The sequence below is a fragment of the Sphaerodactylus townsendi genome, linkage group LG05 (genome assembly GCF_021028975.2).
Source record: "Sphaerodactylus townsendi isolate TG3544 linkage group LG05, MPM_Stown_v2.3, whole genome shotgun sequence".
In the NCBI taxonomy this organism is placed as follows: domain Eukaryota; kingdom Metazoa; phylum Chordata; class Lepidosauria; order Squamata; family Sphaerodactylidae; genus Sphaerodactylus; species Sphaerodactylus townsendi.
The window spans coordinates 137,091,607-137,113,571 of NC_059429.1; the positions used below are offsets into that span (position 1 = coordinate 137,091,607).

Consider the following 21,965-nt stretch of genomic DNA (forward strand, 5'->3'; position numbering starts at 1 on the left):
CAGACAGACAGACAGACAGACAGACAGACAGACAGACAGACAGACAGACAGACAGACAGACAGACAGACAGATAGGATTGACCAGGGTCCTAACAGCAGGGACAAGGAAAAGGTTCATCTTTAATGCTTGGGATTTCCACAGCTGGCTCGACATCCCCTTCCAGCTAAGCCAGGGGGCTGGCATTGTGGGGATGTATCACATGGCAGATTCAAAGTCCCCCCCGGAGGAGGGCCAGACCTTCCAGTGCCTGACTGAAGAATTAGCCATGGAACGAGCAGATGCAGCCAAGCGAGGGACTTCCTGGGCAGCTTTGCCAGTTTCTCGCCAGCTGTGGGCTTGCTGGCCCCTTTCCATCCCTTGCCTGAACTGGACCACGTCAGCATTAGTTCTGTGGCCAGAAGGCAACTTTGTTCTGGGACTCCGTGTGCTTTTCGCGCCTCCTGAACTCCTTTCGTTGCAGAAACCAGAACCAGTGGATCGGGGCCACCAAAGGGCTCTGGCCTTCGAGAGGTGCCAGTTTCCGGTTGGAGCGCAGGCAGGCAGAGCGCTTATTTCAGTCACTTCTATTTTATCTATTTGATGTCATTTATTTTGAACGCTGGATGGTGGTGGCCAGGTGGGGGGGGGGGTTGGGAGGTGGGAGCAGGAGGGCGGTGAGCTGTGGAAGGCCTTTTTGTCCCTTCAGCTGAGCTCTGTTGTTCCTGATGGTCAATTAACTGCCTTCGTTTGGCCTTCAGCCGGGCAGTCTTGAGCTGTGCTGCATTCCTAAGTTTTTATTCCTAACAATTGAAGGGGGCTACTCTTCCTTGCTTTTCCGTCTTGCTCTTTTACTCAATCATGAGAAACAAGTTGCTCACTCTCTTGTTTCCTCCTTAACTTGCTATGAAATTCTCACTACATTTAACTCCCTTGGAGTATTTTATGGAGGTGTGTGTGTGTGGTGGGGGGGGGCGTTGAGATGATTTCTGGGTACCCGTTCCCTTCTCAAACTTCTTCTGGGCACCAACTCACAGGCAGGCTGGCAGTCGTCGAAAACGGTGCCTGGGATTGTCAGCTGGGGGAAACAAAATCCAGATCTGGAGGTCAGACTGCGGCCTCAGGAGACACAGAGGTCCACAATGAGCGGCCCCAGCAGGTGACTTATTGGGGGGGGTGTGGATCTTTGAGTAAAGGTAGAACCGTGGAAACCAGTATATGAAGGAACCTGTCACCTCCTTCCACCCCCTCCCCTCTGGCATCCAAGCACTGGTGACCACCTGTCAGGGTCACGACACTTACTTAAGCCTCTGTTGCATGTTAAGTTTCTGTTTCCCAGTTTTCCCCGTTCCCGCCACTGGGAAGGATTGCCCACTCCTGCCTGTATATATACTGGAACTGAGGGCAAGAACCCTCAGTTCCAGCACCCTGTACCTAGGGCGATACATTTCAATAAGCTTCGTTCCTTTGTTTCAAAGTCGACTTCGTTTGAGTGTGTTCAGCCTCACATTGTGCTTGAACTCACTCTTTACACTCCACGGCATCCAGATCTTCTCGGAATGGCTGGACAAGGAGAGTGTTCCATTCCAATAGAACTGTCACTGATCCACGAAGGGACCGGTCCCCCTCGCTGCGAATCGTGGATGAGAGTAGGTACCCTCCACAGAGTGGGAACGCTAGAACGAATCCGCCTGACGTTGTTCCTTGCAAGATCCGAGGAACCAGTGCGACGGGAGGACCGTGAGATGGACAAGCAGCGGCGGGCCTACGCAGCACTGCAGCAACGGACCTCGGAATTGAGTTGAGAGCGAGATCAACTTCGAACCGACCTATTGACCCTACAGCGCCAAGTGGCGTCATTAATGGCTGACCGCGACCAAGAGAGACCCTCTCAAGCCAAGAGCCCAATGGTGGACTATGCCACCAATGACCTGACTGTGCCCTCCAGCCCCCCTGCTCAGAGAGTAACCCAGCCAACTCAAGCACCAACCGACGACCCCACAGAAGTTTCCGGATGACCTTCAGCGGAGATCTGGACGAACTAGCCTTCTTTCTAATACAGGCAGGCTTGTACATGGAGGTCCATGGGGCTGGCTTCTGCATGGACCGTGAGTGAGTTTTTGAACTTGGGACCCAGTTGAAAGGGGAAGCGGCGAACTGGTTGGTTGGCCTCGTGGAGGTGAACGCCGCAGAACTCTATAACTTAGAGCAATTCCTCCTGGCCCTACGCCTACGCTTTGAGGATCCGCAATTAAGCCCGAGCCTCGCTCCAACGACTACGACAAGGAACCCGCTCTGTCAGCGACTTTGCTGCGGAGTTCTGTCAACTCGCCAGCCGCCTGCGGGGCTGGCTGGAGATGGTCCTAGTGCAACTTTTCAAAGACGCACTCCACCCGATGGTTCTCCAATGGAGCCTGATAAACGGAGACCCAGAGACATTGCTAGAATGGATCCGGAGAGCGGGAGAAAGCGAGCTTAGAATCCGGCAGGTGGAACAGTTGGAGCACCGGTGGAACCATGCCCAACATTCACCAAACCACCCGGCCACCCAACCCATCGACGAGAGAGTTCCCCGGACGACAACCCCCGAAACCAGCCATGCTCATCGTCCCCCGCATGGGCCTCTGCCTGCTTCGTGGAGGGGGGGGCACTTTGCCGCATCATGCCCGGAGCGTCGCTCTCAAGCTGATCCTGGAGGTGTCGACAACCGGAACTGCACACGGAACCCTGCACCAGCACCAAAAACAGTGATGCACTGGCGAACTGTCACTGCCCCAGTCGCCTTCGCCCAGGCCACCTCCAAGGTGTACTCAAGTGACTCGGAGGCCTCGGTGTCCCAGGACTACAACCCGGCAGGAAACGACGACGACTTGGCGTGAGGAGCGCTGATACCCAGGTCACACTGGCAGGCGCAACGACTTGGGTAAGTGCCCTTGCCACTAAGCCTGTAGTGTTATCTTTCACCCTATCGGTCTCGGGGTCCCCCTCCACCACACGATCCGACTCCCTTATAGACTCTGGATGTTCACGTTGCCTCATCCACCCTGACCTGGTGGAGGTACTAGGCCTAAAATTGGTAGAGCTAAAGAATCCCATTCACTTTGAGCAGATGGATGGGTCCCTACTGGGAGGGACATTGGCCACGCACAAGTCAGAGCCAGTGGCCATCTCATTTGCGGGACTCACTGAACACCGCCAGTTCGTGGTAGCCAAACTGGGCAGCTTTCCCTTCGTCCTGGGCATGCCTTGGTTGGCCCACCATGACCCAGTCATCAAGTGGTCAGAGCACCAGGTGCTTCTCCCCGGCAACACGACCCAGAAAGTACAGCCAACCGACCCACCGGTGATGGGCTCCGCATTGGCGGTGCATGACTCTTCTCCCCCTGTCCCACCCCCCTATTGGGATCTGGCCAGGGCGTTCGACGAGGGAGAGTGTGACAAACTCTCGCCCCACCGGAGCACCGATTGCTCCATAGAACGGATCCCAGGGGCGCAATTAACCAAGGGGCGGATTTATCAGATGAGCCCCCATGAGCTTGATGCCTTGCGAGAATTCCTGGATAAGAACCTGGCTAGGGGCTTCATCCACCCAACCACCTCGTACATGGGAGCCCCGGTCCTGGTCTGGAAGAAGAAAGATGGGACCTTGTGCTTGTGCATGGACTACCAGGGCCTTAATGCGGTCTCGAGGACTAATAAATACCCCCTCCCGCTAGTCAAAGATCTCCTCGGCCATCTATCGAAGGGGCGTATTTTCACAAAACTGGACTTGCGGGAGGCGTACTTCCGCGTCCGAATCGTGGAGGGACACGAACACCTTACCACTTTCAATACCCCCCGGGACAATTGGAATATCTTGTAATGCCCTTCAAGTTAAGCGGGGCCCCCGGGGTGTTTATGAATGTAATTAACGAGGCCCTCTTGTTCAAGGGGGTCATCGTATACTTGGACGATGTCCTCATTTACTCTGACAGCATGGCGTCGCACTCTGCGTTGGTGCGCACAGTACTACGCCGCCTCATCGGCCACGAGCTCTACGCAAAGTTCTTGAAGTGCGAGTTCCACAAGGAATGGGTGGACTTCCTGGGTTATCGCATCTCGGGGAGGGGGGTGGAAATGGACCCTGGCCAAGTGCAAGCAGTCGTTGACTGGCCGGCTCCCCGCACCTGCATACACCTGCAGTCCTTCCTCGGGTTCACCAACTTCTACTGGGATTTTATCACTAACTTTGCTGCCATCACGCTCCCCCTCACCGACCTCCTCTGCACAAAGGGAACTGGGCCAGGTGGCGGGAGGCCGGGGGCTCCCATTACATGGTCCCCCGCCTGCCAAGCAGCATTCCGAACCCTGAAAACCGCCTTCACGTCGGAACAGATCCTCACCCACGCAGACCCGAGTAAACAATTCATCGTGCACATTGATGCCTCGGACGTGGCCATGGGGGCGGCCCTGGTTCAGAGGGGGGAGAATGGGAAACTCCATGCCTGCGCTTTCCTGTCACGCAAGTACTCCGGGTCCGAATTAAATTGGACGGTTGGGGACAAGGAGACGAGCGCGATTCGCCACGCCTTGGCGACCTGGCGGCACTGGCTGGAGGGGGCCCTCCTCCCATTCGAGGTATGGACGGATCACAAGAACCTGGCTTTCCTGAAATCCCCCAGTCGACTCTCTGCCAAAAAACTGCGGTGGGCTGACTTCTTTGCCAGATTTAATTTCACCCTGAACTTTTTCCCGGGAAAGAGCAACCCGTTGGCTGATGCTCTCTCCCACCTCCCAGACTCCTCCCCTGCGGAGGAGCGGCCCGTCGGGACGGTATTCTCCCCCTCTCAACTGGGCTTGCAGGCAGTTACCAGGTCTCGCTCCAAGGCACACGGGCCGACTTCTGGTGTTGTGTCGGCCCTCCCCCTGGGCCTGGAAGGGGATCTCCGCATGCACTCGGCATCCATTCCTGATGCTGATCGGGAAGCAGGGGCCCTCACCGAGAGGGGGGTCTTTGGTGGAGGGGGGCAAAATCTACGTCCTGGCGGACATGCGTGGGAGAGTTCTCACAGGCTGCCATGATGCCAAGTCAGTGGGGCATGGGGGTTTCGTCAAGACCCTCCATCTCACGAGGCGGCAGTTCTGGTGGCCGTCCCTCCATAAAGATGTGGCTGAGTATGTGGCAGGGTGCCCAACCTGCGTGACCACAAAGAATGTCACGGGGAGGCAACCGGGTCTGTTACAACCCCTTCCCAGCCCTGACACTCCATGGCGGCACGTCTCCATGGACTTTATCACGGACCTGCCGGCCAGTGGGGGGGGAACGGCTGTTTGGGTAGTGGTGGACCTCTTCTCCAAACAGGCCCACTTTATCCCCTGTAAGGAACCCCCGTCGGCTCCAAAACTGGCATGCATGTTCCTCACCCACATCTACTGCCTACACGCCCCCCCCCCCGCAAGATCATATCTGACCGCAGGCCGCATTTTGTCTCCCGCTTCTGGCCGGAGTTCATGAAGCTACTGGGAGTGGAACTGGGACTCTTGTCAGCATACCACGCGGCAACTGATGGCCAGACCAAATGTGTTAACGGCATCCTGGAGCAATATCTCCCCTGTTACGTGAACCGGCACAACGACGACTGGGCGCCCCTCCTCCCCTTCGCGGAATATGCCTACAACAAGGCAGTTCACTCCAGCACGGGACAAAGGCCCTTCAAAATTGTATATGGGCACGACAATGCGCCTTTCTCTCTGGAGGGGGAGCCCGTGGATGGGACGGCGGACCGATTGTCTCTCTGCGCAACACTTGGACCGTGGCATTAGAGTAATTAACCAAGGCGAAGATGGACTACCAACGCTTCGCAGACCACAAACGCCGCCCCGTGGACTATAAGGTGGGCGACCGCGCGTATCTATCCACGAGGAACCTAAAAGGCCTCCCGGGCACCCGGAAACTGGGTGCCTGGTTCATCGGCCCTTATCGCGTCTCTCGAGTCATCAACCTGGTTGTGGTTGAACTTGAGCTCCCACAGACACTCTCCCGTGTGCACCCGGTGTTTCACATCAGCCTCCTGAAGAAGGCTGCCCCCTGTGACAGTTGGCACCTGGATGCGCCACCACCGGAAGTGTACATAGTCAATGGCGAAGTGCACCAGGAGGTGGCGGCCATTGTGGACTCTCGACTGCACAGGGGGACGCTGCAATATCTGGTCAAGTGGAAAGACCTTCCCCCTGGCTACAACGAGTGGGTGGCCGCACAACATGTCGCAGATCCGCGCCTCCTCCGAGCTTTTCATTGAGCTTACCCCGATAAGCAGGGTGGGAGGGGGCCTTAAGGAGAGTGGGAGAACCCTCAGTTCCAGCACCCTGTACCTAGGGCGATACATTTCAATAAAGTTCGTTCCTTTGTTTCAAAGTCGACTTTGTTTGAGTGTGTTCAGACTCACACCCCCAAGCTACAGCTGATTGCATGACACTGGCTGTGAGGGACACCAAGCACTGCCCATCACGTGGACCTCCGAGGCTGAAGTTTGAAGCTGGACTGCTCGGTGAGTAATCAGGGAATCAGAGAGGTGGAAAAGACCACCTAGGCCATCAACTTTAACCCCCTGCCAGATGGACACCCAGCCTCTGTTTAAAAACCTCCAAAGAAGAAGACTCCACCAACCTCCAGGGCAGTGAACTCCACTGTCGAACAGCCCTGATGTCCAGGACATTCTTCCTAATGTTTAGGTGGACTCTCTATTCCTTCACCTTGAACCCACGACTCCATGTCCTGGCCTCTGTATCAGCAGAAGAAAAGCTTGCTCCCTCACCAGCACGACATCCCTTCCAATATCTAAGCACGGCTATCTTGTCCTCCCTTTACCTTCTCTTCTCCAGACTAAACATCCCCAGCTCCCTAAGCCTCTCCTCTTGGGGCATGAACTCCAGACCTTTGACCATTTTGGTCGACCTCCGTTGAACTCTGTTGACCCCTCTCCCCTCAAGGGGTGCCCGGGGCATGAGCCCTGACTGCCCCACTCCGTATACACCTCTGACGATGCCATAGAGCCCATCCCCCAAAGCATCCCTTTTCTCCAGGGGAATTTGATCTCCACAGTAGGGAGATGAGCTGTAATTCTGGGGGATCCCCAGGGGCTGCCTGGAAGTTGGCATCCTTGAGCCAGGAGAGGGGAGGCAGAAGAGCAGAGGGTGATGTGGCACGAAGGGGTGGGGTATGGGGGCTTGTGGGGTGCAGAGCCAGTCCGGTCTGTTCAGCAGCAAACAGATGGGGACACAGCTGCAGGTGGGCATAGTAATGATGGAGCATATATATCTGCCGAAAACAGCACTGACCCACAAGTCTTCCCCTTAACTGCTCTCCACACATGCTCAGGGACTGTCTGTTTCTGAAGACACAGGACATGAAAACACACATTTTAAGGTTCAGAGGAAGTGCTTCTCCAGTCCCAGTTTTAAGGCTGAGGGGTGGACAGGGACACACCCCCAATGAGGGGCGGAGCCTCAGCATGCCATCTTCCCCCTGTGCAACGTGCAACCTCTTCACTGCAGTTCACATGATGCCCTCCCGCCTCAGTCAACACCACCTGCTCCAAGTGGGCTACCCAGAGCTCCATGGCCAGGATGCTGAAGACCACCACCAGGCAGACCCTGCTCCTCAGCTGCTTGCCCTGCTGGAGTGGGCGGACCCCCGCTGGTGGAGGAGGCTCCATTATGCTACTGACCCCTCCCTCCTGGGGTGTGCTTTGCTTGGACACTGCCTCCCTCCAAAGGAAAATGCCGCGAGGGCTGCAGCCTGACTGGACCGTGCCACCTGCGCCGCACTGTTCCAGGAAAAGCGTCGGGGGGCTGAGAGAGTTCTCAGAGAACTTTGGCTAGCCCAAGGACTCCCAGCCAGTTTCATGAGGAAACAACTCCAGTGTTCCAGAAAAGAGTCTGCCCCCCATGTGGAGGAGGGGGAATGGAACCCTGTCCTCCAGAGTAGGGTCCACTGCTCTTAACCACTACACCATGCTACCTTGTGCCATCAAGTTGCTTCTGACTTATGAATCAACTAGCAATAAAGCCCATTGTGTGAAAAAATACAATACAAAAAACAAATCCTTCCAGAGCAAGAGATATGGACAGGGCCTACCTACAGGAAATGGCGCCCAGTGCAAACACTGTGCCCCTCCCAAACACCCCAGCTTTGCCAAGGAGGGGTGCCAGGGTGCCTTTGAGGATGGAAAGTGTTCTCCCCATTTCCATAGGCACCCACTGATTTGCAAAGCTGGGGTGGGCAGTAGGGTGCCTGTGAAGACGGAGAGCCCATTGTGTGAAAAAATACAACGGGCTCTAGCAAGTGGGAACCCACAAGTAGAGATCTGGGAGGACGTGACTCCCACCCTTTCTCTTCTCTTCTCCCCCTTCTTCTCTGTGTTTCATTCCCCATCCTGCCACCCCCTTCTCTCAATCTTCTCTTTTTCTGCTCCCCCACCCAGCTCTCTCTGACTGCCCACTTATTCCAGCTTTCTCTTGCTCTCATTTTTTAACCACAACTCTCTCGTCTGTGTATTTCTGCCACCCCAGCTTTCATTCTTTCTGTCTGGTCACCTACCCTGGCTCTCTCTTTCTGCCTCTCCAGCCCAATTCTGGGTAGCTTGTCTGGAGTCCTCTGGGTGGGTGTGGTGAGTCCCCCCCGCACATCCCTGCCCTCCCCACCTCCACCAGAGCCATTCCGGGTGTGGTGAGGTCTCCCCTCTCCCTTCCAAACAGGCTGGGGAGGGGTGGCCTTTTCAGTCTTTGCCCCTTTTGGTGCTGGGCTTGCTGCTGACGTACTCAAGAGCAGACTCAGGCACAGAATAAGATAACTCTGTGAGAACCCCAGAGCTTTAAGAAGTGCTACCGGGTGAGTGAGAAGTGGTTTGGGAATTGTAGTCCCACCAGCCAAATGGCGCCCTCTGGACTACATCTCCCAGAGTCCTTTGCATTTTCCGGTTGGTCATCAGGAACAGGCTGCTCAATTACATAGTAAGATGATCTCAAAAATGTCTTCTGTTGACAGCCTTGCTCAGATCATGCAAACTGGTGGGTCTCCCTCTTTTCCTGCTGTCTTCAGCCAATCTCCACAGCTTCAAGGATAACTCACAGAACATTAAAATAACAGGAAAACGACACATTCCTATAATCGGTAGGCAAAACTGAGTGTGTTCATGCACTTTAATGTGACAGCCAACTGGGATGCCTGCTGAGAAAACATCCGTGGGAAACATTAATGAATGGTGGGTGGAACAACAGAGGATCACTGAAGCGGCAGAAAATGGTTGAAACACTTTGTTTTTCCATGCTGTGTGGACAGAAAAAAACCCAAAAAGGCTCTTTTTAAAACATTTCCAAAACATTAAGACACAGGTGCACTCTAATCTGGAAAACCGGGTTTGATTCTTGCTCTGCCACTTGAGCTGTGGAGGCTCATCTGGTGAATCAGATTCACTTGTGCACTCCAACACATGTCAGCTGGGTGACCTTGGGCAAGTCACAGTTCTCTCAGAACTCTCAGTCCCACTCACCTCACAGGGTGTTTGTTGTGGGGGGGAAAGGAGATTGTAAGCCCCTTTGAGTCTCCTTACTGGAGAGAAAGTGGGGATATAAATCCAACCTCCTCTTCTTCTCCAGGGATTCTTGATGCTTCAGACAAGGACATTTTCCTGCCTGACCTGCATTTGGCCAGCCACCTCTGCACAGCCAACCTCACAGCAGAAAGAAAGAAATTCGATTCGACCTTGCCCCAGATAGGGCTGAGATGTCCTGGCACAGAAGAAGGGGCTGGCTGCCAGACAATCAGAGGCGGAGCCCTTTCTGCCACCCCTCCTCTCCCCTCCCCTCCCTGGCAGGGAGAGAACTTAAAGCCGGTCTTGGCTCAGGGCTGGACACTCACCCCTGGCACCACTATGGGATCCAGAGCCATCTTGCTCCTTCTCGGGCTCCTGCTTCTCTCTACTGAGCTGCTGGCACAGCAGAGAGGTCAGTTGTGTGAGCGGCCATGAACCCTCAGGGGAAGGCAGGGCACCCTGATAGCCCCAGTTGTGGGAGAGAGACCACCAGAGGCAGGTGCATCCTCCTCCAGGTGCAAATTCTCAGGGAGCCATCCCCGTTGGTCTTCCACTTCTTCCATCTCTAAAAAAATGAAAAGGATCCCTTTACAGGTTATTCGGACAACCCATTGCAACAACTAGGGGTACGTAAAGTTCTCCAAAGTCTGAGCCACATAATCGTGGAGATTTGGGGACAGAGCTGGTGGTGGCAGCGGTGGGATCCAGCCAGTTCGCACCCCTTCGGCAGAACCGGTTCTTAAAATGGTGCTTGTAAACAACCAGTTGTTAAATTATTTGAATCCCCCCATCGGAACCGGTTGTTGTTGTTGTTGTTTAGTTTTCTATACTGCCCTATCCCCGAGGGGCCATTGGGCGGTGGGATTCAAATAATTAGCTACAGCTACAAAACTGTTGGTCCTATAATGAAAAGACCTGGGGGATTGACCATAAATATAATGAATTAGATAAAATACTTATAGCAGGAGACAATAGAGTAATAAGTAACTTATACCAATTATTATTACAACAAAAATTAGGAACAGAGATCGTTAAACTATGTATGATGCAGTGGGCAGAAAATATAAATAAACCGATTATGTTGAATTCATGGCAAAGATTCTGAGCAGATATTTATAAAAACACTCCAAATACAAATTATTGGGAACACTATTTGAAACTCTTTTATAGAAATTATATAACACCATCAACCTTATCTAAAATAAGTAATACATACTCATCTGCTTGTTGGAAGTGCGGTCAAGAGACAGGAACCTCTTTCCATCTTTGGTAGACCTGTCCTAAAATACAAAAATATTGGTCATCCATTCATACTGAAATGGAAAAAATAATGAAAATGCCATTTAAGAAATCCCCCTTAACATACTTATTGGGTCCTTGTATGATGGAAAAGAAGATTGGTCAATCCCAATCATACTTATTGTTTCATCTTACTCTTGCAGCACGTCTAATTCTGGCCAAAGTATGGAGATCTGATATAATACCTTCTTTGGAAGAGTGTTATAACAAAGTACAACATTTATTTATTTTAGATAAAGGATTCCATCAATCAAGGTTACTCCCGGTAGAAAAATATTTAGATAATTGGCGACCATGGATATTACACCTCAAGAATAAGATGAATGTTGACTTTCTTCCAATTGATTATTAATGTGATTATTTATGGTTTACTAAGGCGGAGACGGTTTGTTAAATTAAGATTAGTTCATAGTTATAGTTAACTTCAAAGAAATTTAGCTTTACAATAATGACTGAACAATTTGTTCAGGGTATGGAAACCGGCTAGAGACGTTAATAGATTCATAGAATGTTGACAGTCTTTTGAAGGAGAAGTCAACCTTTTGTCCTTGGTATTGTTTATACCATGTATTGTTTTCTTTCTTTCTCCCTTTTTTATTTATTTCCCTTTTCTTCTTTGGATATACAGTATTATATAATTTTAATATATGAAATAAGTAACAGGATTCTCCTGTATTTGTATCTTGTAGTAAATTAGATTGTATATCTCTATATAGTTTTGTTTTAATCAATAAAAATTTAATTCGACAAGCACCATTTTGACAACCGATTCTGCCGAAGTGGTGCGAACTGGCTCAATCCCACCATTGCAGCTCTCCCCTGATGCCACCTCTTGGCCCCTGCCTGTGCCCACCCCCCACTCTCTGTGTCCCCTTTCAGGCAACTGCAGCCTTCCTCCGGACAAGGGGCCTTGCAAGGCAGCTATAACCTACTACTACTATGACACTAATGTGGAGACCTGCAGACGATTTCTCTATGGCGGGTGCAGAGGGAATTCAAACCGGTTCAGGAGCAAAAAGGCATGCATGTACGCTTGTGTGAAGAAAGGTGAGCTGTTCAGAAGGCCTCGGGCCAAGGCTGTGACTGGCCCTCTCAGGGGCAATGGGAAAGCGGGTGCTGGGGTTGCCAGCTCCAGGCTGGGGATACCTGGAGATTTAGGGGTGGAGCCTAAGTGGGAAGGGGATTAGGGACTGCAATACCATAGGGTCCACCTTCCAAAGAAGCCATTACCTCCAGGTGAACCGACCTCTGTCTCTTGAAGATTCGCTGCAATAGCGGGAGATCTCCAGGCACCCCCTGGAGATGGGCAGGACTAGAGAGTGGGGTCATTTGGCTGCAGACAAGATTTGCAAGTTGGTTCTGCTACAGCAAGGGAGAGTTTTGTAAGGCTTCAGTTCTGGTGAGCAGCAGTCATTGAATGCCCCCCCCAAGACACAAAAGGGTCTCTGCCGGATGTGAGATTACTGAAAGTCCTTTTCCTTGTGGAGATATGAGGGAAGCTGCTTTATTGTTCTCTTATCCCATCTTTTTCTCCAGTGGGGATCCTGCATCATTCCACTCTCCTACATTTTATTTTCACAACAGCCCTGCAAGATAAGAAGAAGGAGAGTTGAATTTATACCCCACCTTTCTGTCCGGAAGGGAGACTCAAACGGGCTTACAATCTCCTTTCCTTCCCCCCCACCCCATCAAACCCCTTATGATGTGGGTGGGGCTGAGAGAGCTCTGAAAAGCTGTGACTAGCCCAAGGTCACCCAGCTGGCATGTGTTAGAGTGCACAAGCTAATCTGGTTCACCAGATAAGCCTCCACAGCTCAAGTGGCAGAGTGGGGAATCAAACATATTGACTGCAACCCCTCCTTTTGTGGATAACTGAGGGTTGCCAGTGTATCCCCCCCCTCCCAGAATGGGGTCTTGTGGACACGGCGCATTGGGTCCGGCCGACTGGCCTTTGCGCTCCTCAGTGGCAGGAGTTCCCCCAGCACCCCAGCCTGAGTCTCCGGATGAGCAAGAGAAGAACCGCTACTCGAGGCCCAAGCTCAGGCTGCCCTCTTCAGGAACTGCCGGTGCAGGCAAGCCGAGAGTCGCCTCCTGGCTCTCGCGTCCCCCAGGGCAGAGCTCCCTTGGCTGCTGGCTGCAAGACGCCCGTGGCTGCCCGCCGGTTGCAGGGTCCATTTCCGGCTTCTGTTCCCCCAGCAGGGCAGTAGGCGGGTGGGGAGAGAAGTAGCTCACGCAGGGCTGGGGCTTCAGGGCACCCAGGGCAGCGGATGCAAAAGGCAAAAGGAAACACGTCTTCTCCACACACAGAGCGAGCAACACACACACACACACACACACACACACACACACACACACACACACACACACACACACACACACACACACACACACACACAGAGCCCCGTTTCTCAACTGGAACCTGCCTCTCTTCCAAAGTGTGCAGTTTCTGTGTTTACAGTGAAAAAGACTCCGTCTTTCAACACGGTGTAAACTGCACATTCATAACGGGTGGGCAGAGCTCTCTCAGTCTTGGCCTCATCGCTTTCTGCCCAGGTCCCAACTGAGCAGAAACAGGAAGGGGGGGCAGCCCAGTTCCTCCCAGAAACATCCATTTTTCCCACATTCTCTACTGAGCTGCTGGCAATGGAGATTAGAGGTCAGTTGTGTGAGTGGCCACGAACCCTCAGGGGAAGGCAGGGCACCCTGATAGCCCCAGTTGTGGGAGAGAGACCACCAGAGGCAGGTGCATCCTCCTCCAGGTGCAAATTCTCAGGGAGCCAGCCCCATTGGTCCTCCACTTCTTCAATCTCTAAAAAAATGAAAAGGATCCCTTTACAGGTTGTTCGGGCAACCCATTGCAACAACTAGGGGTACGTAAAGTTCTCCAAAGTCTGAGCCCACATAATTCCATAAGGATTGCAAAACATTCTTATCTGGGTTAGCCTTTTCACAGCACAGGTGAGGCAGGACTAATTCTGTTAGTCCATTTTTGCAAGGTGCTTTTGTCTCATATTTATTGCATCTTGCCTTTGAAACTGGAGTGGCTGCCTGAGGCCAGGAGGCATTTCATCAGGACTCACAGCTGCAGGCCAGTAGCTTCGTGGTGATTTGGGGGCAGAGCCGGCAGTGGCAGTGGTGGGGTCCAGCCAGTTCGCACCATTTTGCAGAGCCACTTCTTAAAATGGTGCTTGTAAACTGTGAGACCTCAGCCCCAGAATAAAGCGATCTGTAGTTTAAAACTGTAGACTTTATTGGGTGACCAAAGCATAACGTAGCATAGACGATTTCTGAGAAAACATAGCACAAACTAGAACTTAAATCCTTGCTGCCCTTTACCTGGCCCTTGCCGGGCCCCAGGTGCCACAGCTGCAACAAGGTAACAAAAGGAAGAATACCCCTTATTCAAATACAAAGTTGTAAACACAAAAGGTTGGAGCCGTGCCACACCTTGGAGGGGTGTGGCCCCATCTGACTATCAGTCTGCTGCAGGAAGGGAGGGGGGAGCAGACGAGCTGGCGCCTGGCCGAGGCCAAGGGCCCTCTGGATGGGTGTGTGAATCATCACCAGGAACAAACCCATCCTGACATAAACAACCAGATCTTAAATTATTTGAATCCCATCACCAGAACCGGTTGTTAAATTATTTGAATCCCCCCATTGGGTAGTGGGATTCAAATAATGTAACAACTGGTTGTTTACAAGCATCATTTTAAGAGCTGGTTGTGCCGAAGTGGTGCGAAACGGCTGAATCCCACTACTGCGGCTCTCCCCGGATGCCACCGCTTGGCCCCTGCCTGTGCCTTCCCCCACTCTCTTTGTCCCCTTTCAGACATCTGCAAACTTCCTCCAGACATCGGGCCTTGCAAGGCAGCTATAACCTACTACTTCTATGATGCTAAAAAAAAGATGTGCAAACCATTTATTTATGGCGGGTGCAGAGGGAATGGGAATAAGTTCAAGACCGAAAAGGCATGCTTCTATGCTTGTGCGAAGAAAGGTGAGCTGTTCAGAAGGGCTCGGGCCAAGGCTGTGACAGGCCATGTCTGGAGCCAGGGGAAAGTGGGTGCTGGGGTTGCCAGCTCCAGGCTGGGGATACCTGGAGATTTGGGGGTGGAGCCTAAGTGGGGAGAGGATTACGGACTTCAGTGGGATGCAATTCCATAAGGTCCACCTTCCAAAGAAGCCATTTCCTCCAGGTGAACCGACCTCTGTCTCATGAAGATCAACTGCAATAGCGAGAGATAAGAAAACAAGACCAAGCCAGCTGGATCAGACCAGAGTCCATCTAGTCCGGCTCTCTGCTACTTGCACTGGCCCAACAAGTGCCTTTGGGAGCTCACATGCAGGATGTGAAAGCAATGGCCTTCTGCTGCTGCTGCTCCTGAGCACCTGGTCTGCTAAGGCATTTCCAATCTCAGATCAACGAGGATCAAGATCTCCAGGCACCCCGTGGAGATGGACAGGACTAGAGAGTGGGGTCATTTGGCTGCAGACAACAAGATTTGCAAGTTGGTTCTGCAACAGAAAGGGAGAGTTTTGTAAGGCTTCAGTTCTGGTGAGCAGCAGTCAGTGAATTTCCGCCCCTCCCCTCCTTACAGACACAAAAGGGTCTCTGCCTGAACAGCTGGATGTCACGTTACTGAAAGCCTTTTTCCTTCTGGAGATCAGAGGGAAGCTCCTTTATTGTTCTCTTGCCCCATCTTTTTCCCCGGGGGGTTCCTTCATCATTCCACTCTCCTAAATTTTATTTTCACAACAGCCCTGCAAGATAAGGAGAGTTGAATTTAAACCCCACTCTCCACAAACAGCTTTTCTCAAGTGACTTTCTGCAAAGCAGGGAATGAAGCCGTCCTCCTCAGCTATTTTGGCAAGATCCTGCAAATCATTCCTCCCCCCCCTCCAGCAAAGAACGCCCTCATTCTGCCAACCTCTCAGCAAAGGAGCCTATGGATGGGGGCTTTCAGGAAAGTGACCCCGCACCTGGAAAGCGTAGCTGATGCACGGGCACACCTGGGGGGAGGGGGGCTGAGAAGTGTGGAGGAGCGTCCTGCCAGCTTTGTGTGTGGGGGCTACCTGCCTCCCACCAGCAGGTCTGGAGATGGATGGCTGCTTGGTGGTCAACTTTGGCCACCGTCTGGACACTGCTGGACTGAATCTGACCTGATTGCCCTACTCTTACAGGAAGGAAGAAGTGAAGAAATGATACCTGCCATGCCAACTCTTTCATCAGAGATTCGCTGGTGCGCGCGCGCGCGCACACACACACACACACACACACACACACACACACAACTGCTCCTCAGACGTCCTCCCTACGGTGGGATTGGCAGAAAGCGAAATAAAGTGGCATTTGTGAGTGCTCAGCTGTGGGTTGCTTTCAGGGACTTGGACGGCACTGTCTTGATTTCTCAAGGGGCAGCAGGGGGCGACAGTTCAGTGAGAAGTTTGCTTTCTCCGAGGCAGGAAGGGGTGGGGTTCCTTCTCCCCTCCACCACTTGAATGATCATTCTGTGACTGAGGGTCATTTGCTGGTGCAACGGCCAGAATCCGAAGAACAGGGACCGACAAGAAGAAACCCTCACAAATATTTCTCCCACCACGATCCTTTCACCATTAAGGAAAAAACCCTACAGCCACACAGGTCTCTGGTTCTTGCATCTCTAGTCCTTCTTTCCTGGGCTTTCTTCACTCCCTGCTCTGCAGAAACTGAGGCCAAAACTAGGCAAGGACTTTTGGCTGGGCATCAGTCCCCCGTCACTTCCCAGTCAAGCGTGACCTGCAGGAAACACAACATGCTAAGCGGCTGCAGCCTCGAAAGAAGTCCAGTAATGCCTCTCCTGCCCATTTCAACTAAGGAAAATGGGGGTTAATGGCCTCACCTCCTGCAGAGTTATCATCCGAGTGATTTTAAAATGTTCTAAGCATCACTTTCTCATAAGCATATTCTGTGAAAGGCAACAAATCCACCCAGCTATCCTGGTGAGAGTTAACGTAGCAGCACAGGTACTGTTCATGCGTTCGCTCTGGCCGTCAGTTGCCGTGTGATACGCAAAAGAAAAAGCCTGTTCAGTACCTAAAAGCTTCAAAAAGTGGTGCCAAAACCTAGAAATGAACTGGCTGCCCTGATCAGATACTATCTTGTCAGGGGAGGAGTGCAGTCTATAAACGTGGGTTACAAACATGCGTGCCAATTTACTGGCAGAGGGCACAAACGAACAAGGGATAAAGTGTGCCTGTTTCGAGAACAGGTCCACTGCTACCCAGATCACTGCCCTCCCCCTACTGGAGAACAGGTCCATGATGGAATCCATGGATATCACCTGCCAGGGCACTTCCGGCAGCGGCTGCAAGAGCCCCTGCATCTTCCCAGAAGCCCGTTTTCCCATGGCGCACATTGGGAAAGCCTTCCCGTATGCTTCAATATTGGACCGCATGGAGTGCCACCAGATCTGCCGCTGGGCAAGGTGCAAGCTTTTCACAAAGCCAAAATGCCCTTAACACCATGGACCCTCGTCGGCACCAACTTCCGCACTTGGGGTGGGACATGCAATTTATCCCCCTTCCACCAAAAGCTGCTCCATTTTTCCAATTGGTCACTTGCTTCTCCCGGCGGCACCAGGAGAGTCCTCGCCTCCCTTAAGGTGGTTTCCAGATCAGAAGAGGTTGTGGGGGGTATATTGGGGTGGTGCGCTCACACCGGGTAGTCACTGCAGGACCCAAGTGCAGACGGGAAAAGACTGTGTGCAGCTGGAGGGCCTGCCACAGAGGGGTGGGGCAGGCGATGTGAGCGCATCCACCAGGCAGCTGATTTTGCCAAGAAAAAATGCAATGTAAAGTTGTAACGACATAAAAAATCAACACACTTTTTGCAGGACAGCTTCCCTGGGGTGTGAAGGGCAGCTAAATTTTTGTGGTCTGTCCAAACTTCAAAAGGATAGGTCGCCCCCTCCAACCAATGGTGCCAAGTTGCCAATGCGCATTTTATGGCCCCAGTTGCTTTGTCACCTACAGTCCAGTTCAATTCATAGCCAGAAAATTTACGAGAGAGATAAACAGAAGGGTGCAACTTCCAATCCTCCCAGATGCCTTGTCCAAGGCATCTACATGAAGCATGAAGGGTTTGGTAGGGTCCCCATGACGGAGAACGGGCTCTGAAGTGAAGGAGTGTTTGAGAGTCTGCAGTGCTTGCTGGCATTCCAAAGACCAAGCCAATGGAGCCCCTGGCTTTGCCACACCCACCACCTTACCCCCAAGGATCCGTTTTGGGACCAGTGCTCTTTAACCTATTCATAAATGACCTGGAAGTAGGGGTGGGTAGCGTGGTGGCCAAGTTTGCGGATGACACCAAATTATGTAGGGTGGTGAGAACTGCAAAGGATTGCGAAGAGCTCCAAGCTCCAAGAGCTCCAAGCGGACCTTGATAAATTAGGTGAGTGGGCTCAGAAATGGCAAATGCAGTTCAATGTAGCAAAATGCAAAGTGATGCACATAGGGTCAAAAAATCCAAACTTCACACACACGCTACAGGGGTCAGTGCTATCAGTCACAGACCAGGAAAGGGATTTGGGCATCTTAGTTGATCGTTCCATGGGAATGTGAACAAGGCTAACTCAATGCATGGCAGCTGTAAAAAAGGCAAACTCTATGCTGGGGATAATTAGGAAAGGAATTGATAATAAAACTGCAAAGATTGTAATGCCCTTATATAAAGCAGTGGTGCGACCCCACTTGGAGTACTGTGTTCAGTTCTGGTCACCACATCTCAAAAAGGATATTGAAGAGATAGAAAAAGTGCAGAGAAGGGCAACGATGATGATTGAGGGACTGGAGCACCTTCTTTATGAGGAGAGGCTGCAGCGTTTGGGACTCTTTAGTTTGGAGAGGAGACGTCTGAGGGGGGATATGATTGAAGTCTATAAAATTATGCATGGGATAAAAAATATGGACAGAGATTGTCAAACACTATTCGTGTCAAACAAGAGGCAGGCAAGGAGGATTCTGAAATGCCAAATGCAGGAGCACGAAAGACACTGTCGGCTTAACCATCCTGAAAGATCTGCAGTAGCAGAATATGTTCTAACCAAAATGACCATAACATTTTATTTGAAAACACTGAAATTCTGGACAATTTGGAAGGTTACTATGTCAGACTGCACAGGGAGGCCAATGAAATTCACAAACAGCAGGACAACTTCAACCAGAAAGAAGAGACTCTGAGAATTAACAAAGCTTGGCTACCAGTACTTAAAAAAAACCAGAATCAAAGGTCAAGGGCAGGCTAAGTTCATGGACAATGGACTCCACCCAAACACAGGATTTACATTCCCCAATACTGCTCTTGCAGGAAATGCAAATGCGATTACAAATGTAAATGGACTGATAACCCCACCCACATTAAGAACATAAGAACAAGCCAGCTGGATCAGACCAGAGTCCATCTAGTCCAGCTCTCTGCTACTCGCAGTGGCCCACCAGGTGCCTTTGGGAGATCACATGCAGGGTGTGCAAGCAATGGCCTTCTGTGTCTGTAGCTCCTGAGCACCTGTTCTGTTGAGGCATTTGCAATCTCAGATCAAGGAGCATCAAGATTGGTAGCCATGGATCAACTTCTCCTCCATAAATCTGTCCAAGCCCCTTTTAAACTGTCCAGGTAAGTGGCCATCACCACCTTCTGTGGCAGCATATTCCAAATACCAATCACTCGTTGTGTGAAAAAATGTTTACTTTTATTAGTCCTAATTCTTCCCCCCAGCATTTTCAATGGATGCCCCCTGGTTCTAGTATTATGACAAAAAGAGAAAAATTTCTCTCTGTCCACATTTTCTACCCCATGCATAATTTTATAGACTTCAATCATATCCCCCCTCAGACGTCTCCTCTCCAAACTAAAGAGTCCCAAACGCTGCAGCCTCTCCTCATCAGGAAGGTGCTCCAGTCCCTCAACCATCCTCGTTGCCCTTCTCTGCACTTTTTCTAACTCTTCGATATCCTTTTTGAGATGTGGCGACCAGAACTGAACAGAGGACTCCAAGTGCGGTCGCACCACTGCTTTATATAAGGGCATGACAATCTTTGCAGTTTATTATCAATTCCTTACAATTATATAAAAAAGGACTTGGCTTGGATGTGTTGTGGGGATGTATCACATGGAAGATTCAAAGCCCCCCCCCCCCCGGAGGAGGGCCGTACCTGCCAATGCCTGACTGAAGGATTAGCCGTGGAAGGAGTGGATGTGGCCAAGCGACGGACTTCCTGGCCAGCTGTGCCAGTTTCTCGCCAGCTGTGGGCTTGCTGGCCCCTTTCCACCCCTTGCCTGAACTGGACCACATCAGCATTTGTTCTGTGGCCAGAAGGCAACTTTGTTTTGGGACTCCATGTGCTTTTCGTGCCTCCTGAGCTCACTTCAATGCATAAACCGGAACCAGTGGATCGGGGCTACCAAAGTGCTCTGGCCTTCGAGAGGTGCCAGTTTCCGGTTGGAGCACAGGCAGGCAGAGCGCTTATGTTAGTCACTTCTATTTTATCTATTGGATGTCATTTATTTTGAACACTGGATGGTGTAGGCCAGGCCGGGGGGTGGGGTGTGTGTGTTGGGAGGTGGGAGCAGGAGGGCGGTGAGCTGTGGAAGGCCTTTTTGTCCCTTCAGCTGAGCTCTGTTGTTCCTGATGGTCAATTAACTGCCTTTATTTGGCCGTCAGCCGGGCAGTCTTGAGCTGTGCTGCATTGCTCAGTTTTTGTTCCTAACAATTGAAGGGGGCTGCTCTTCCTTGCTTTTTGTTCTCAGGTAGGGGGAGGTAGGGGGAGGCTGCTCTTCCTTGCTTTTCTGAGCTGCTCAATTGCTCAAAAGCTCAAGATTGCCCCACTGAAAGCCTAACGAAGGCAGTTAATTGACCATCAGGAACAACAGAGCTCAGCTGAAGGGACAAAAAGGCCTTTCACAGCTCACCGCCCTCCTGCTCCCACCTCCTAACCCCCCCCCGCCCCCGCCTGGCCACCACAGTCCAGCGTTCAAAATAAATGATATCAAATAGATAAAATAGAAATAACTAAAATAAGCGCTCTGCCCGCCTGCGCTCCAACCGGAAACTGGCACCTCTCGAAGGCCAGAGCCCTTTGGTGGCCCCGATCCACTGGTTCTGGTTTCTGCATCGAAAGGAGCTCAGGAGGCGCGAAAAGCACACAGAGTCCCAGAACAAAGTTGCCTTCTGGCCACAGAACAAATGCTGATGTGGTCCAGTTCAGGCAAGGGGTGGAAAGGGGCCAGCAAGCCCACAGCTGGCGAGAAACTGGCACAGCTGGCCAGGAAGTCCCTCGCTTGGCCCCATCAGCTCCTTCCATGGCTAATCCTTCAGTCAGGCACTGGCAGGTCTGGCCCTGCAGTGCTGGGGGGGGCTTTGAATCTGCCGTGTGATACATCCCCGCAACCCCTGCCCCCTGGCAAAGCTGGAATGCAGCAGTTTGGAAGCAACATTATTACCTGAGCTCTCCAGAGTCCCTAAGAGAGCAAAGGGTGACTTCCGCTCCAGAGTCAAATGCAGAAGCAGCCCCTATTTCCCCTCCACACAACTGCCTAAGCCCACTCCAGAGAGAGCAAGCCGGGTATAGTGATTTAGACACAGGTGGACTCTAATCTGGAGAACAGGGTTTGATTCCCCGCTCTGACACTTGAGCTGTGGAGGCTCATCTGGTGAACCACATTAGCGTCTGCACTCCAACACATGTCAGCTGGGTGACCTTGGGCAAGTCACAGTTCTCTCAGAACTCTCTCAGTTCCACTCACCTCACAGGGTGTTTGTTGTGGGGGGGAGGGAAATGAGATTGTCAGCCCCTTTGATTCTACTTACAGGATAGGAAGTGGGGATATAAATCCAACCTCTTCCTCTTCTCTGGGGATTCTTGATGCTTCAGACATTTTCCTGCCTGACCCACATCTGGCCGGCCACCTCTGCATAGCCAACCTCACAACAGAAAGAAAACAACTCGATTCGACCTTGCCCCATATAGGGCTGAGATGTCCTTGCACAGAAGAAGGGGCTGGCTGCCAGAAGATCAGAGGCGGAGCCCTTTCTGCCACCCCTCCTCTCCCCTCCCCTCCCTGGCAGGGAGAGAACTTAAGG

General features: G+C 51.9%; 1 protein-coding gene across 1 annotated transcript; it reads left to right on the forward strand.

Annotated features, from left to right (window-relative positions):
• The first annotated feature begins 9,888 nt into the window (after positions 1–9,888).
• Positions 9,889–16,073, forward strand: LOC125433694 (isoinhibitor K-like). Its single transcript, XM_048498427.1, has 3 exons — positions 9,889–9,961; positions 11,728–11,895; positions 16,030–16,073. Exons 1-3 carry the CDS (start codon positions 9,889–9,891, stop codon positions 16,041–16,043), a joined length of 255 nt encoding a protein of 84 aa, XP_048354384.1. The 3' UTR covers positions 16,044–16,073.
• Positions 16,074–21,965: the final 5,892 nt, after the last annotated feature.

Coding starts and splice junctions, on each gene's coding strand:
- LOC125433694 (XM_048498427.1), top strand. CDS start 9,889: ATGGGATCCAGAGCCATCTTGCTCCTTCTCGGGCTCCTGCTTCTCTCT. Junction 9,962..11,727: donor GCTGCTGGCACAGCAGAGAG/GTCAGTTGTGTG, acceptor GTCCCCTTTCAG/GCAACTGCAGCCTTCCTCCG.